The sequence below is a fragment of the Synchiropus splendidus genome, chromosome 8 (assembly GCF_027744825.2).
Source record: "Synchiropus splendidus isolate RoL2022-P1 chromosome 8, RoL_Sspl_1.0, whole genome shotgun sequence".
Lineage (NCBI taxonomy): Eukaryota > Metazoa > Chordata > Actinopteri > Syngnathiformes > Callionymidae > Synchiropus > Synchiropus splendidus.
In genome coordinates, this window is record NC_071341.1 from 16,478,991 (window position 1) to 16,490,450 (window position 11,460).

Genomic DNA, 11,460 nt, shown 5'->3' on the forward strand with positions numbered 1-11,460 from the left:
GTTTGACTCGCACGTGTCCAGTCCGTCACTATCATTTGATGATGTTATTGATAGTTAACAACAGTTCCAGTGCTTCTGAATTCAACATGAGGATTTAAGTGGCTCAATAAGAAGGGATTGAATGATTCAGAAGCCGCTGGTGACGTCACAGAAAGTCCAGCTCAGTGTTCAAATGAAAACATGCTGTTATTATTACAGACGCCCACAACTTCCTGTTGGTACGAGCCTAACAGTTGATTTCACGTAAGGTGAAAACCACACTCTGGTCACTTCCTGTCTGCTGGCCAATCACAGAGATGCCTGCTTCAAAGTGAGAATGCGGAGGCCATTTGCATGAGTCGTCGGGTGGCTGATGCTCATCTCGTCGAAACTCCCCGCTCACAGATGATGAAAAGAATCTGGCCAGGCCGGTGTAACAACTGGTTTCAGGTCAGCGACGTCGTGACTCCACCTCCTCAAAGACGTTTTTAAAACCAGACCAAGTCACCCGCAGACATTCTTCACCTCCGCTCTCCAGCCGCCTGCTCACAAGCTCACATCATCATGGTGTCAATGGGACGACAAATGCTGGGCTTCGCCCTCGGCGTCATCGGCTTCCTGGGGACCATCATCGTCTGCGCCCTCCCCATGTGGAAGGTCACGGCCTTCATCGGCGCCAACATCGTGACGGCGCAGGTCATCTGGGAAGGACTGTGGATGAACTGTGTGACGCAGAGCACGGGTCAGATGCAGTGTAAGATCTACGACTCCCTGCTGGCCCTGCCGCAGGACCTGCAGGCCGCCCGCGCCCTCGTGGTCATCGCCATCATCGTCTCCGTTTTCGGGGTGATCCTCGGGGTCGCCGGCGGGAAGTGCACCAACTTCGTGGAGGAGCCGAGCGCCAAAGCCAAGGTGGCCATCGCCGCTGGGATTACTTTCATCTGCGCCGGCGTCCTGATCCTGATCCCGGTTTGCTGGTCGGCCAACACCATCATCCGGGACTTCTACAACCCCGTCATGATCAACGCTCAGAGGAGGGAACTGGGTGCCGCGCTCTACATCGGATGGGGAACCGCCGCGCTGCTCATCCTCGGGGGCGCTCTTCTCTGCAGCTCCTGCCCACCCAAGGAAGGCAACGAGTATCCCGTCAAGTACTCCGGCGCCCGGTCCACAGCCACCAGCCGGGCCTACGTCTGAGCCCACTCGGAACCGAGAGACTGAGATTAACGGAGCAGCAGGGTTCCTCGGTGGAAGGCAAAGTTTGGGCTCCAAACTGAAGCCAGGACTGAGAGTGTGCTGATTCTGTCCCCCTCTGCTGCTGAGGAAGGACCGATCATTGTGTTTTATTGTGTTCTCTTTATTCTTTTTTTTAATCTTGAAATGCTCATATTTAATAAAACATTTTCTGTGGAAGGGATTTCCCGCCTTTTATTTGCCGTGGAGTCGACTGACGTAGTGAAATCTCAGAATCAAACTGGGGCACCGGGTGAGGATCGGGCGTAACTGAACCGACCGGTCAGACCAGATGGCCCGCAGATTTTACAGTTGCGACCACATTCCTGCTGAGTGGATCAATGACATCTCCTTAGCTCAGGGATTTGAGCTCGCGTCATTGGAGCCTGGAGGCAGGAATTAAAGACAGCAATAATGACATTGGGAAAATATAAACATTAATAAACTATAGAAAATCTTTCTGCTCCTTTAAACCCCACAGTCTTTCTGCTCAATTTTTATTTCACCTGACCTTTCGGCGCAGAGGTCGGGGTCTTACTTCCTCAGCCTGGATCCCTCTGGGTCTCAGACTGATGAAGAAAGGTCGTCCCTTCCTGCGTCCCTAGTTTTCAAAGGTGCTTGGATCCAATCAAAAAGGTTTTGAACTCTTTTGACCCCTGTTGTCCCAGAAAGTGCAGCTTGATGGCACTACCTCTGGGCCACACCCTCGGCCTCACATGCCAGCCGAAACCTGTCGGAGCACAAAACAAGCCCAGGTCATCTTTTAAAATTGTGGCTCCCCAGCAGTGGCACGTAGCTGAAGGTGGTGGTTGAACTGAAGGAGAGTGATGGCAGGAAGTCTTGCTATTCGTGTCTAGAGGGTTGGTGCTGAGACATAGACTATCGGTGCTTGAGTTCAGTGTTGGGAGGTCACCTTCTCTATGAAGAGTTTTTCTCTGGTCTGCATTGCTGTCCTTTGGTCAGACTTGTTTTTGCCTGTGCAGTCATTGTTGACTAGAGGGTCTCACAATGTGCTCGTTGGCTCCATGGAGCAGGGATGAGGATCAGCTTCTCTAAGTCCATGGTTCTCTATTGGAAGGGTGGAATGTCCTGTCCAGGTTGGACAGGGAGTTCTACTATCCTTGGGTCCACCTCACCAGCATGAGATGGACAGACAGATCAGAGTCATGGTGAGGAAAGAGCTGAGCCGGGAGGCAACGCTCTCCACTGACTGGTGGGTTTTTCCTCTCACCTGAAGTCACCAGTGACCAAGAGAATCTCTGAGAGAGAGATGCTCAGTCATCAAGGAGAGACTCAGAGGAGAAGCTCTCCTGCAATTGTGTGCGTGAATGGATGAATGGGTGACTTGGTGTCAATGTATGTAAGCAAGGCCCTTTACCAATCGTATTTTCTATGTTCCACCTTGATATTTAAGACAAAGTTTCCTCTCCCTACTTTGTCATTTTGAGCTAATATGAAGTCAAATTCTTCGCACCAATTGATCAGTTTATTCCTTTGAGTCTGACCTTTCTTAGTTTACTTTTCCACTGTCCACATCAGTTACTATCTTTGTCAATCTCAGGAACTGGTTTGAGCTTCATGAACCAGAAATGTCACCGGTCATAAATACTTGAATAGGGCTCAGGAATGCCGTCTCAAAAATGCTACCATTAATCTTAACTAATGACGTTTTTTTTTTCGTCTTGCGTCCCTCCATGTCTCCCGGCCAAACCCCCTCCCGCCCTGCAGCCCTGCAGCCCCGCAGCCCCGCAGTCCATGTCCTGATTCGATCAGATTTTTCCTGGCATCAACAAAAGCCAGTGAAACACAACCCTGGCAGCGTCCATGATACGCGCTGAAGCTTAATTGTTCCGCGCACAAAGAATGCTGCCGTGCCTCGTTCATGACTCGGCTCCTCCGCCTCATTCTTCCTCTGCCTCACACCCGTTTGTCACCGTCGGCTCGCCACTTTCTCACACGACGCCTCGGAGAGCACCATGTCTTCCCTCAAGATGCAGATGGCGGGCTGCGCGCTGGGCCTCCTCGGCTGGATTGGGGTACTGATCACATGCGGCACCCCGATGTGGCGGGTCACCGCCTTCATCGGCAGCAACATCGTGACCTCACAGGTCATCTGGGAGGGTCTGTGGATGAGCTGCGTGGTCCAGAGCACCGGCCAGATGCAGTGCAAGGTGTACGACTCCATGCTGGCTCTCAGCACCGACCTTCAGGGCGCCCGTGCCATGATGGTGGTCTCTATCGTGACTGGCCTCGCTGGAATCCTCATGGCCTTTGCTGCTGGCCAGTGCACCAACTTCATCTCTGACCAAAGGGCTAAAGCCAGGGTGGCGGTGGCTGCCGGCGTGGTTCTCATCATCTGTGGTCTGCTGTGCATCATCCCGGTGTCATGGACCGCCTCCGTCATCATCAGGAACTTCTACAACCCGGTGTTGGTGGATGCCCAGAAACGCGAGCTAGGTGCTTCCCTTTACATCGGCTGGGGCGCTGGAGGGCTGCTGGTCCTGGGTGGGGCTCTCCTGTGCAGCAGCTGCCCCCCTAAAGAGGAGGAAGGTCCGTCTGAGAAGTTCCTCCTGAACAGAACCTCAAGAGAAGACTCGGTGTATTCCTCCACGCCGGCAAAGACTTACATCTGAGGGGACCTTCTATAGAACTGATCATTCTCGGCTTCCCTCTTCTCTTCTGCCTGAACGTGACGCGGTTATTTGTTTGAAACATGTCCGTTTGTTGACACGACTTCAGAGTCTGATTGTGACTTTAGATTTGGTTCATGGTTACATGTCCTCCTTCTTGTTGCGCATGTAAACAAAGCTAGAAACTGCAGCTTCAGCTGGGATCTGTGAACCTGAGCTGACCGGTTCGTCCAGTTCCACCGATACAAATGTGGCAGGCGGTCTGTCTAAAAACAGCTTCCTCCTCACGTCAGAGAAATCAAAAAGCACTTTAGTCGCATGTTTTGTCTTTCAGTTCTGAGTTATGAAGGATTTGTACTTTTTTTTTTTAAATCTTAGAGCACTTGTGATCAAATAAAATGCAGTCATGTGACACTTCTTCCCTTGTTTCAGTGTTGTTTCAATGGTTCCAATGCGGCCTGACTTTGGAGACACATGTTTAAGTCGTGAAATAAGCTGTTCTAACTTATAACACATTACAACAGTGTAATGACCGTTAAAATAAATTAATAAAACAATAATAATTTGAGCCTCGTGTTGAGAATCACTAATCTGTGTCAACCTTCCGCCATGCCTGTCTCTGTGACCCATTTCTTAAGCTGTCTGACTCTTTCCGTCTGTCTAACCTTTCGTCTGACTCATGTGTCTTTTCTTTATCTTAAAAGAGCCTGTCTCTGTTTATCAATTCAAGTCTGTCGCGTCAGTCACATCTGTCTGTCGCTCTTCAGTCAGGTAGTCTTCACTGACCCCTGCTGGAGAGTGGTGGTTCCTCATCGTGAAGATGGAAACTTCTGAAGCGCCTCGGATGTTTCTGATCGTTCGTTTCATCGAGGACTCGATGTCGAGGCTCCTATTATTCCTCACTTTTCCTGTCAGTCGACTCACTGTTGCTTGAGTCTCATGTGACAGTCTGGCTCACCTGTTCACAAACAAAGGCCATTGCGTGAGCTCAAATATTCACTCAAATTGATACAATGAAGCTTAATGTGTGACGCGGAGTAGAGCCAGAAGCAGGTTCTGGGTGTGGGACATCCTGAAAGTGAAGAAGCTCTGAGCGAGTGGCTGACCCTCCCATGTGTGTTGCAGGTGCTGAGCCTGGCATCATGGCCCTGCAGGAGCTCGGCTTCGGTCTGGCCATGGTGGGCGTCGCCGCCACCATCCTGATCTGCGCCCTGCCAATGTGGAAGGTGACAGCCTTCATCGGGACACACCTGGTGGTCATGCAGGTGTTCTGGGAGGGTCTGTGGATGACGTGCGTCAGCGAGTACACAGGCCAGATGCAGTGCAAGCTCTACGACGCGCTCCTGGACCTGTCGCCGGACCTGCAGGCGGCCCGCGGCCTGGTCTGCATCAGCCTGGTCCTGGGTTGTCTGGGCTTCCTCGTCTTCCTGCTGGGGGCGCGCTGCACCAACTGCCTGGGTCACCCGCAAGTCAAGACCCGGGTGGTGCTGGCCTCTGGGGTCATCTTCTGCCTGTCAGCCCTCACCACTATCGTGCCTGTGGCCTGGACCGCCCACACCATCATCATGGACTTCTACAACCCAAGAGTGCCCGAGGTTCTGAAGCGAGAGCTGGGAGCCGCTATCTACATCGGCTTCATCACGTCCGGTCTGCTCTTCTGCGGAGGCGGGATTCTGTGCCTGAGCTGTCCCTCACAGAGGTCTGGGACTCCCTCCGGTGGGTACAGGCGTGCGCGGACCCCCGTCAGCAGCAGCTACGCCTTCAAGAACTATGTGTGAGGAGACCTTCCAGACACCAGGAGCAAGGTGAGGTCGAGTGCCAGGGCTGTGTCCACCCCTAGACTGCGGACGTTTGGGACATTCCAATGGAAACTCTGAATTCTGACCATGTGAAAACACACTTTTATCATCTTATCTTCACTTTTAATTTGAGGATTTTTGGGCGACTCAGATTCAAACCGTTCAAACTGGAAATCAGTTCAGTTTCTCCTCTGTCACCGGCCCTGTCACCGAGTTGATAACCGATGCAATAAATGATAATTCATTCATCGTCAGAAATCATTCACTCATTTTCCACCACGTATTCCGTTCATGGTGTAATGGAGTTTGGGGTGAGAGGCGGGGGCACCTCTTCTGGGATGGTTTTGGGTCCTGACGTGAAGCATCTGACCGGGTTCTACCTGTGGGTCCTGACCTGATGGTTCATACCTGTGTTTCTGATCCATGAGTTCTGACCTATTGGTCCTGATTTGCTGGGTCTGTCCTATGAGTTCTGATCTGCTGGTTCTGACCTGAAGGTTCTGCCCTGAAGGTTCTGACCCTGTGAGAAGGTCAGGTGGATCGTGGTCCGCCTGCTCTTCTGACCTGCTGGTTCTGACCCGTGTGTTCTGACCTGCTGGTCCTAACCTGTTGGTTCTGACCTGCTGGTTCTGAGCCGTGACTTCTGACCCGCTGGTCCTGACCTGTGAGTCCTGACCTGCTGGTCCTCGCCTGTGGTTCTGTCTCTTTAAATCACAGCACAGCAACAGGGCTTCCCTCTCCGCCCGGCCGAGTCCTCACCTGCTCCTGAATGCCAGAGGACTGGTTTTTCAGAACACACACATGCAGCTACAAGCTGGAACTCCCCGTCCCAGCTGCTAGCGTTCGCAGCCATGATCTCAGTGGAGCGGGCCGCTCTGGCAGTGGCCTTTATCGGCTGGATCGCCTCCATTCTGACCATCAGTCTGCCTCTGTGGACAGTGAGTGGAACTTTGGGCAACACCACGGCCTCGCTGCCGGCCTACTGGGACGGGGTCTGGCTGCGGTGGGACCACTGGGATCTGGCTCATGACGGCTCCCTTCACTGCTCCTTCTACCGTGCTCTCATGAGTCTGTCTGGAAGTTTCCGCACCTGGAGAGCTCTGATCCTGGCTGCCATCATCGTGGGAATCGGGGCCTCTGTGGCGGGCGTGGCGGGAGCTGTGTTGTTCCCCCAGAGACCGTGGATCACAGTCTCCTCTGGTGTTCTGTTTGTCCTGGCCGGGATCCTGCTGCTGGTCCCGACAGCCTGGACCTGTCACCACACTAGTCAGCCGCTGCAGAGCGCCAGGCTGCTACGCAGGGACTGGGGCCCGGCTCTGTACCTCGGCTGGATATCTCTCTCGCTCATGGTCGTCGGGGGCGCCTTCCTCGTGATGAGGTGTCACACTTTTCTAAGACCCACCGACATATTTAATAAAAAGTCTGTGATAATATTCACAATATTAAGGTTTGGTTATTACTTCATCATGTTTAAAACACTTTTGAATACTTTCCGTTAAATTAAATGAAGTACACCTTTTCGTAAAAAAATAAAATAAATACAATTAACTAAAAAACATTTCACACAAAAAAAATCAAATTATAGCTTAAAAAGAAAAATGTGTAAACCACATGTTACACATAGGACACTTCTCATGATTAGATGCTAATGAACAGAAAAGCTGCATCTGCACTTTCACTCTGGAACAATTTTTACAGAAACTTCTGAACTTGCAGGAAAGGAAAGGATATTTAAAGCAGACACTTTCTCGTATGATAACATAATATTTAAATAATTCAAATCTTGTATTATTTCCCCATCAGAACAAACAAAGGTCCAGTTTGTTTTGATGGGAGTTCAGGAATTGATCTGTGAGGTTTTGGGGACCAGTGGATGAAGCACTTGTCACTTCGTGTCATATATTTCAGCTAGTGACTCAGAGACATTTCTTCTGAGCTGTGAACACTCACAGAGGTCCTTCGGGGCTTCGTCAACACAGCACAAAACAAGTGAGAAAAAAAAACTTTATTCCTCACGCAGGGAGTCACAATCAACCTGGTCCAACCAAACCAACAAAGCCCCTGGTTCCTTCCCCCCAGCAGCCCCAGATAAAACGTATACACAACATGTACAACTAACATCAGTTCACGAGCCAGCTCCGGACTGCTCTACAGTTTCTCCTCTCCCTCCTCCACGTCCATCAGGCTCAGAACCTCCAGCGACCCTCGACCTTTGGTGTCACAGCGAATCAGCTCGTCGATCTCCCGGTAGTAGCCCGGGTCCACCAGACACACCTGAGGAGCAGCAGAGCACGTCACCATCTAACACCGTACCAGCAGCCCAACTTCCACTGTGGACGGGTGCACTGCCTTTGAGGCAAATGACCACTAGATGTCAGGGTTAATGTTTACAGGAAATTATGTTTTAGCATGGAAAAACATACCTTAACATATCTAATAAAAAACTAAAATATTATTTTAACTACACTAAAAGAGTAAAATGTTTATATTTTGGAATCAAAGACATAAGGAAAAACAGGTAGAAAAAAGTAATCTTCATTTTCAAAAACAAAAGTCAGTTAAACATACTCGCAATTGTTTTATAAAGCTTTGAAAAATTAAATGCATTTGTTTTATAGTGAAAAGATGAACTACTTTTCTCTTTCACTCATCACACAGCTGATTCATTTTTAATGAATAATATGGAAAATAAATTTAAAAAGTCAAATTGAAAATGACAAATCAAGATAGTATTTTCAGAGAATACATCATGACTTTTGAATGACTTGAATAAAAACTAAATGACGATTCAGAAGTGAAGAGTCACAGTCCATCACTTCTCACCATCTCCAGCTCCTCGTCGAAGTCCTCGCTCTCCACCACCTCCAGCATGGGCTTCAGCTTCTCCTTCAGCCTCTTGGACTCCTTCGCTGGCAGAACCAGCCTCAGCCTCATGTGGGCTCTCTGGATCTCCATGGTCTCCTTCAGCTGCCGGATCACATCCAGAGCCTGTGGGCAGTGCCAAATACGGAATCAGCAGCTGGTTCAGGGGGCTCACGGATGGGATCTGGGAAGGGACCGGACCTGCTGCTTGGTGCTCCTGTTGACCTTGACAGAGTAGTGGATGTCCTTCATGGCCTTCTCGATGAGGCTGACCGTGTAGGGCCGCTTGGTGTCGGGGTTCACGCACTTCTCTGACACGATGGTGGCGATGTCCCGGAACATGGACTCTATCTGAGTCTGTCGCTCCTTGTCCGACACCTGCAGCTCACCTTTGGCCAAAATCTGAGCAGACACAGAAAGTTAGGCGTCTGCGGAACTGAGACTGGACCTTCACCGACCATTCAACAGCACTCTCGCACCTGATGTGGCCGGCACTTGCCTGTTTGCAGATTTCTGTCTGGTCGTCCGTCCCGAAAGCCTTGGAGAGGTCTTCCTTTTTGGCCACCTGACCCTTCGACACGTTCACAAAAACAGAGCTGGTCTGCAGAACTTCATCCAGATCCTTCTCCCTGGAGAACAACAGAACTATTAGTCAAAGGGAAATCTGATCATCTCTCCAGCATCTGTACAGAGGGCTACACAGCATAACATCAACAGGACAACCGAGTGGGAGTCTGAGAATCATGGGCCAGGCTCCTGTCCACTTCATCCCCTATCTCACTGCTGCTCTCAGGAGGTCATCTGGACTTCAGCCTCCCAGCCCTTGCCATTGCTTCCCACACTAAATTCTCTCTGTATTATCAAAACTTAAACATAATGATTGTGTAACCATAAATCCTCCTAGTCACAAGTCATTTCACCTACTTCCAATCCATGAACTCTCAACAGGGGTGTAAGTACCGCAGTCCAGAATTTATTAACTGATTTTCTAGGCCACATTGTTCAACCAGGCAGAACTTCTGCACTCAGATCATGTAAATCTTAATTTTTATAGCTTAAATCTGGGCCCAGCGTCATGTGTCAGAACCAGTCTTTATCCTCGTCGTGGTTTGGATCTGACAAGTCCATCCTGCTCAGCTGCAGACGAACAAGCATGCATTGATCAAAACACATGTATCAGTGTCCTAAAGAATGACTCAGCTGAAGCTCAGTGAGAAGTTTCATGTGAAATTGTGCCAGAAACATGCTGCTTCATAAAGTCTTCGAGCCTTTCACTGATTCACCAACCACCACTTATTTCCTCAAGTCTTCTTCATCTTGACGCATTTTCCATCTTCAGCATCTAGTCACGTCTTCCTCTCCTTCACCTAAACATCCATGGTCCAACCCGGTCTCTCCCCTCCGCTGGTCCAAACCTTCTGTCCTCCAAACTTCTCCACACGTTCCTATGATATTCTCATTTCTGTTCTTGCCCTTTCTCCAATGATCTGACTCTCTAAACGAGACATCACGGCCGTGACCTCTGCTGTCCTGTAAAGTACATTTAACTTTAATATACGCTTGAATACTTGGCGAGCATTAAAAACAACAACGCTGAGTGAGCTTTTCCATATATATATACACGACTTAAGTGCCATTTGGTTCGTATTAGCCACTTTGAAATGGCACAACAGAAGCAACGTTTCAGAAAGAAAGTCATGCCCCCCCCCCCCCCCAGTGAAAGCAAGTGCTACACGGCAATACACGACAGCGATATCAGATCATGACATGTTCACTCACGCTCCGGCTCTCCAGCTCATAACTTTGTTCTTGTAACACGCGATTTCAAACCGCTTCCCTCCTTTCTTCATCCGAACCACAGCCACATTAGTGAGCCGAATTTGATTCGTTGGTGTAAATATAGACATTTTAAACAGTGATAATTATAAAAGACGCTACAGCTAACAGACGCTAGTGGCCTCGCATTTCAGTGACGTAGTTTTGTGCTCCCGCGATCAGTGTCCGCCGACGTGGCGTCATGCAAAGCAATGTAGTTCCGCCTTAGAAGCAGAACTAGTGCAAGTGAGTTTATATACAACGATATGTTCACCGTTTGCACTTTGCAGTGGTGCTGCCGGGAGGCATTTCTTTTACGTAGCCCATCTCCTTCATGATCCGACGAGTTGTGCGCACGGAGATGGGTGTTCGAATTCCCTTGTTGTAATACTTGGTTATCTGAGAAACGGTCGCGTCTCCATTCGCTTCAATCAGTTTGGCCAGTTTCCCCTGACCTCGGTCATCCACGGCGCGTTTCCGTCCACAGAGCTGGCGAGTGCTGGACTTTTTATCCTTTTCGACCCATTCTCTGTAAACCCTCCTGACGGTTGTGTGTGAAAATCCCAGCAGATCTGCAGTTTTTCTAACGTCGAGACCAATCCGCCTTGCACCCACGATCATGCCACGGTCGCACTCGGTTAGATCTCTTGCTTTCCCCATTGGGAGCTCGGTCCGCCACAGCCAAGTTGCTTTGTGAGCCACCGGATAATCGCGCAGTGCACTTCCGATTTGTCCCCGACTGCGGCTGCCCTTGTCACTGCCTGTGACATGCCCCACCACCTCAAAACTCCAGCCCCAACTGCAGAAGCGATGGGATGTGGTCGCCAAACTTCCGTTTTCTGCTTTGAACTGATATTAATTTGTCTTAGGTAGAATTTGATTGACTCTCGCAGTCACCTGGAAGCCACATTACCGCCACCTACTGGGTTGGAGTGATCAGTAGCCCCTGTAGAAAATAAAATCAATATAAGAAACACATATATTACGTTTATGTATTCCAATGATTTGATTCGCTTCTTTTCGTTCTCTCAGCATTAGCGCATTTGTTGACTAAACGCAGGCAGTCCGGATTGCAACTTGCCAAAGTAGCATCGTCACATTGTAATAAGAAATATTGATTTAATTTTATACCACGTTGAATG

The 11,460-nt window shown here is 49.7% G+C and overlaps 4 protein-coding genes across 5 annotated transcripts; 3 read left to right on the forward strand and 1 right to left on the reverse strand.

The window, feature by feature from the left end:
- The first annotated feature begins 486 nt into the window (after positions 1 to 486).
- LOC128763573 (claudin-4-like) lies at positions 487 to 4,405 on the forward strand. The gene is made up of 2 exons (XM_053872512.1): positions 487 to 1,026; positions 3,183 to 4,405. The coding sequence occupies exons 1-2, from the start codon at positions 544 to 546 to the stop codon at positions 3,843 to 3,845; spliced, it is 1,146 nt and encodes a 381-aa protein (XP_053728487.1). The 5' UTR covers positions 487 to 543; the 3' UTR covers positions 3,846 to 4,405.
- Positions 4,406 to 4,984: 579 nt separating this feature from the next.
- Positions 4,985 to 5,620, forward strand: cldnj (claudin j). Its single transcript, XM_053872508.1, has one exon. The coding sequence runs from the start codon at positions 4,985 to 4,987 to the stop codon at positions 5,618 to 5,620; it is 636 nt and encodes a 211-aa protein (XP_053728483.1).
- Positions 5,621 to 6,453: 833 nt separating this feature from the next.
- LOC128763450 (claudin-9-like) lies at positions 6,454 to 7,349 on the forward strand. Its single transcript, XM_053872230.1, has 2 exons — positions 6,454 to 7,061; positions 7,340 to 7,349. The coding sequence occupies exons 1-2, from the start codon at positions 6,493 to 6,495 to the stop codon at positions 7,347 to 7,349; spliced, it is 579 nt and encodes a 192-aa protein (XP_053728205.1). The 5' UTR covers positions 6,454 to 6,492.
- Positions 7,350 to 7,631: 282 nt separating this feature from the next.
- sbds (SBDS ribosome maturation factor) lies at positions 7,632 to 11,161 on the reverse strand. Of its 2 annotated transcripts, none has more exons than XM_053872506.1 (5): positions 10,593 to 11,161; positions 9,003 to 9,132; positions 8,705 to 8,905; positions 8,465 to 8,629; positions 7,632 to 7,915 (listed from the first exon to the last, which is right to left on the reverse strand). In XM_053872506.1, the coding sequence occupies exons 1-5, from the start codon at positions 10,976 to 10,978 to the stop codon at positions 7,790 to 7,792; spliced, it is 1,008 nt and encodes a 335-aa protein (XP_053728481.1). In that variant the 5' UTR covers positions 10,979 to 11,161; the 3' UTR covers positions 7,632 to 7,789. The 2 variants fall into 2 exon arrangements, with proteins under 2 accessions (XP_053728481.1, XP_053728482.1); XM_053872507.1 differs by lacking the exon at positions 10,593 to 11,161 and adding an exon at positions 10,283 to 10,579.
- Between the last annotated feature and the right edge of the window lie 299 nt (positions 11,162 to 11,460).

Coding starts and splice junctions, on each gene's coding strand:
- LOC128763573 (XM_053872512.1), top strand. CDS start 544: ATGGTGTCAATGGGACGACAAATGCTGGGCTTCGCCCTCGGCGTCATC. Junction 1,027..3,182: donor CTCAGAGGAGGGAACTGGGT/GCCGCGCTCTAC, acceptor GACGCCTCGGAG/AGCACCATGTCTTCCCTCAA.
- cldnj (XM_053872508.1), top strand. CDS start 4,985: ATGGCCCTGCAGGAGCTCGGCTTCGGTCTGGCCATGGTGGGCGTCGCC.
- LOC128763450 (XM_053872230.1), top strand. CDS start 6,493: ATGATCTCAGTGGAGCGGGCCGCTCTGGCAGTGGCCTTTATCGGCTGG.
- sbds (XM_053872506.1), bottom strand. CDS start 10,978: ATGGGGAAAGCAAGAGATCTAACCGAGTGCGACCGTGGCATGATCGTG. Junction 9,133..10,592: donor ACCACTGCAAAGTGCAAACG/GTGAACATATCG, acceptor GTTGTTCTCCAG/GGAGAAGGATCTGGATGAAG. Junction 7,916..8,464: donor TCGACGAGGAGCTGGAGATG/GTGAGAAGTGAT, acceptor GCTGCTCCTCAG/GTGTGTCTGGTGGACCCGGG.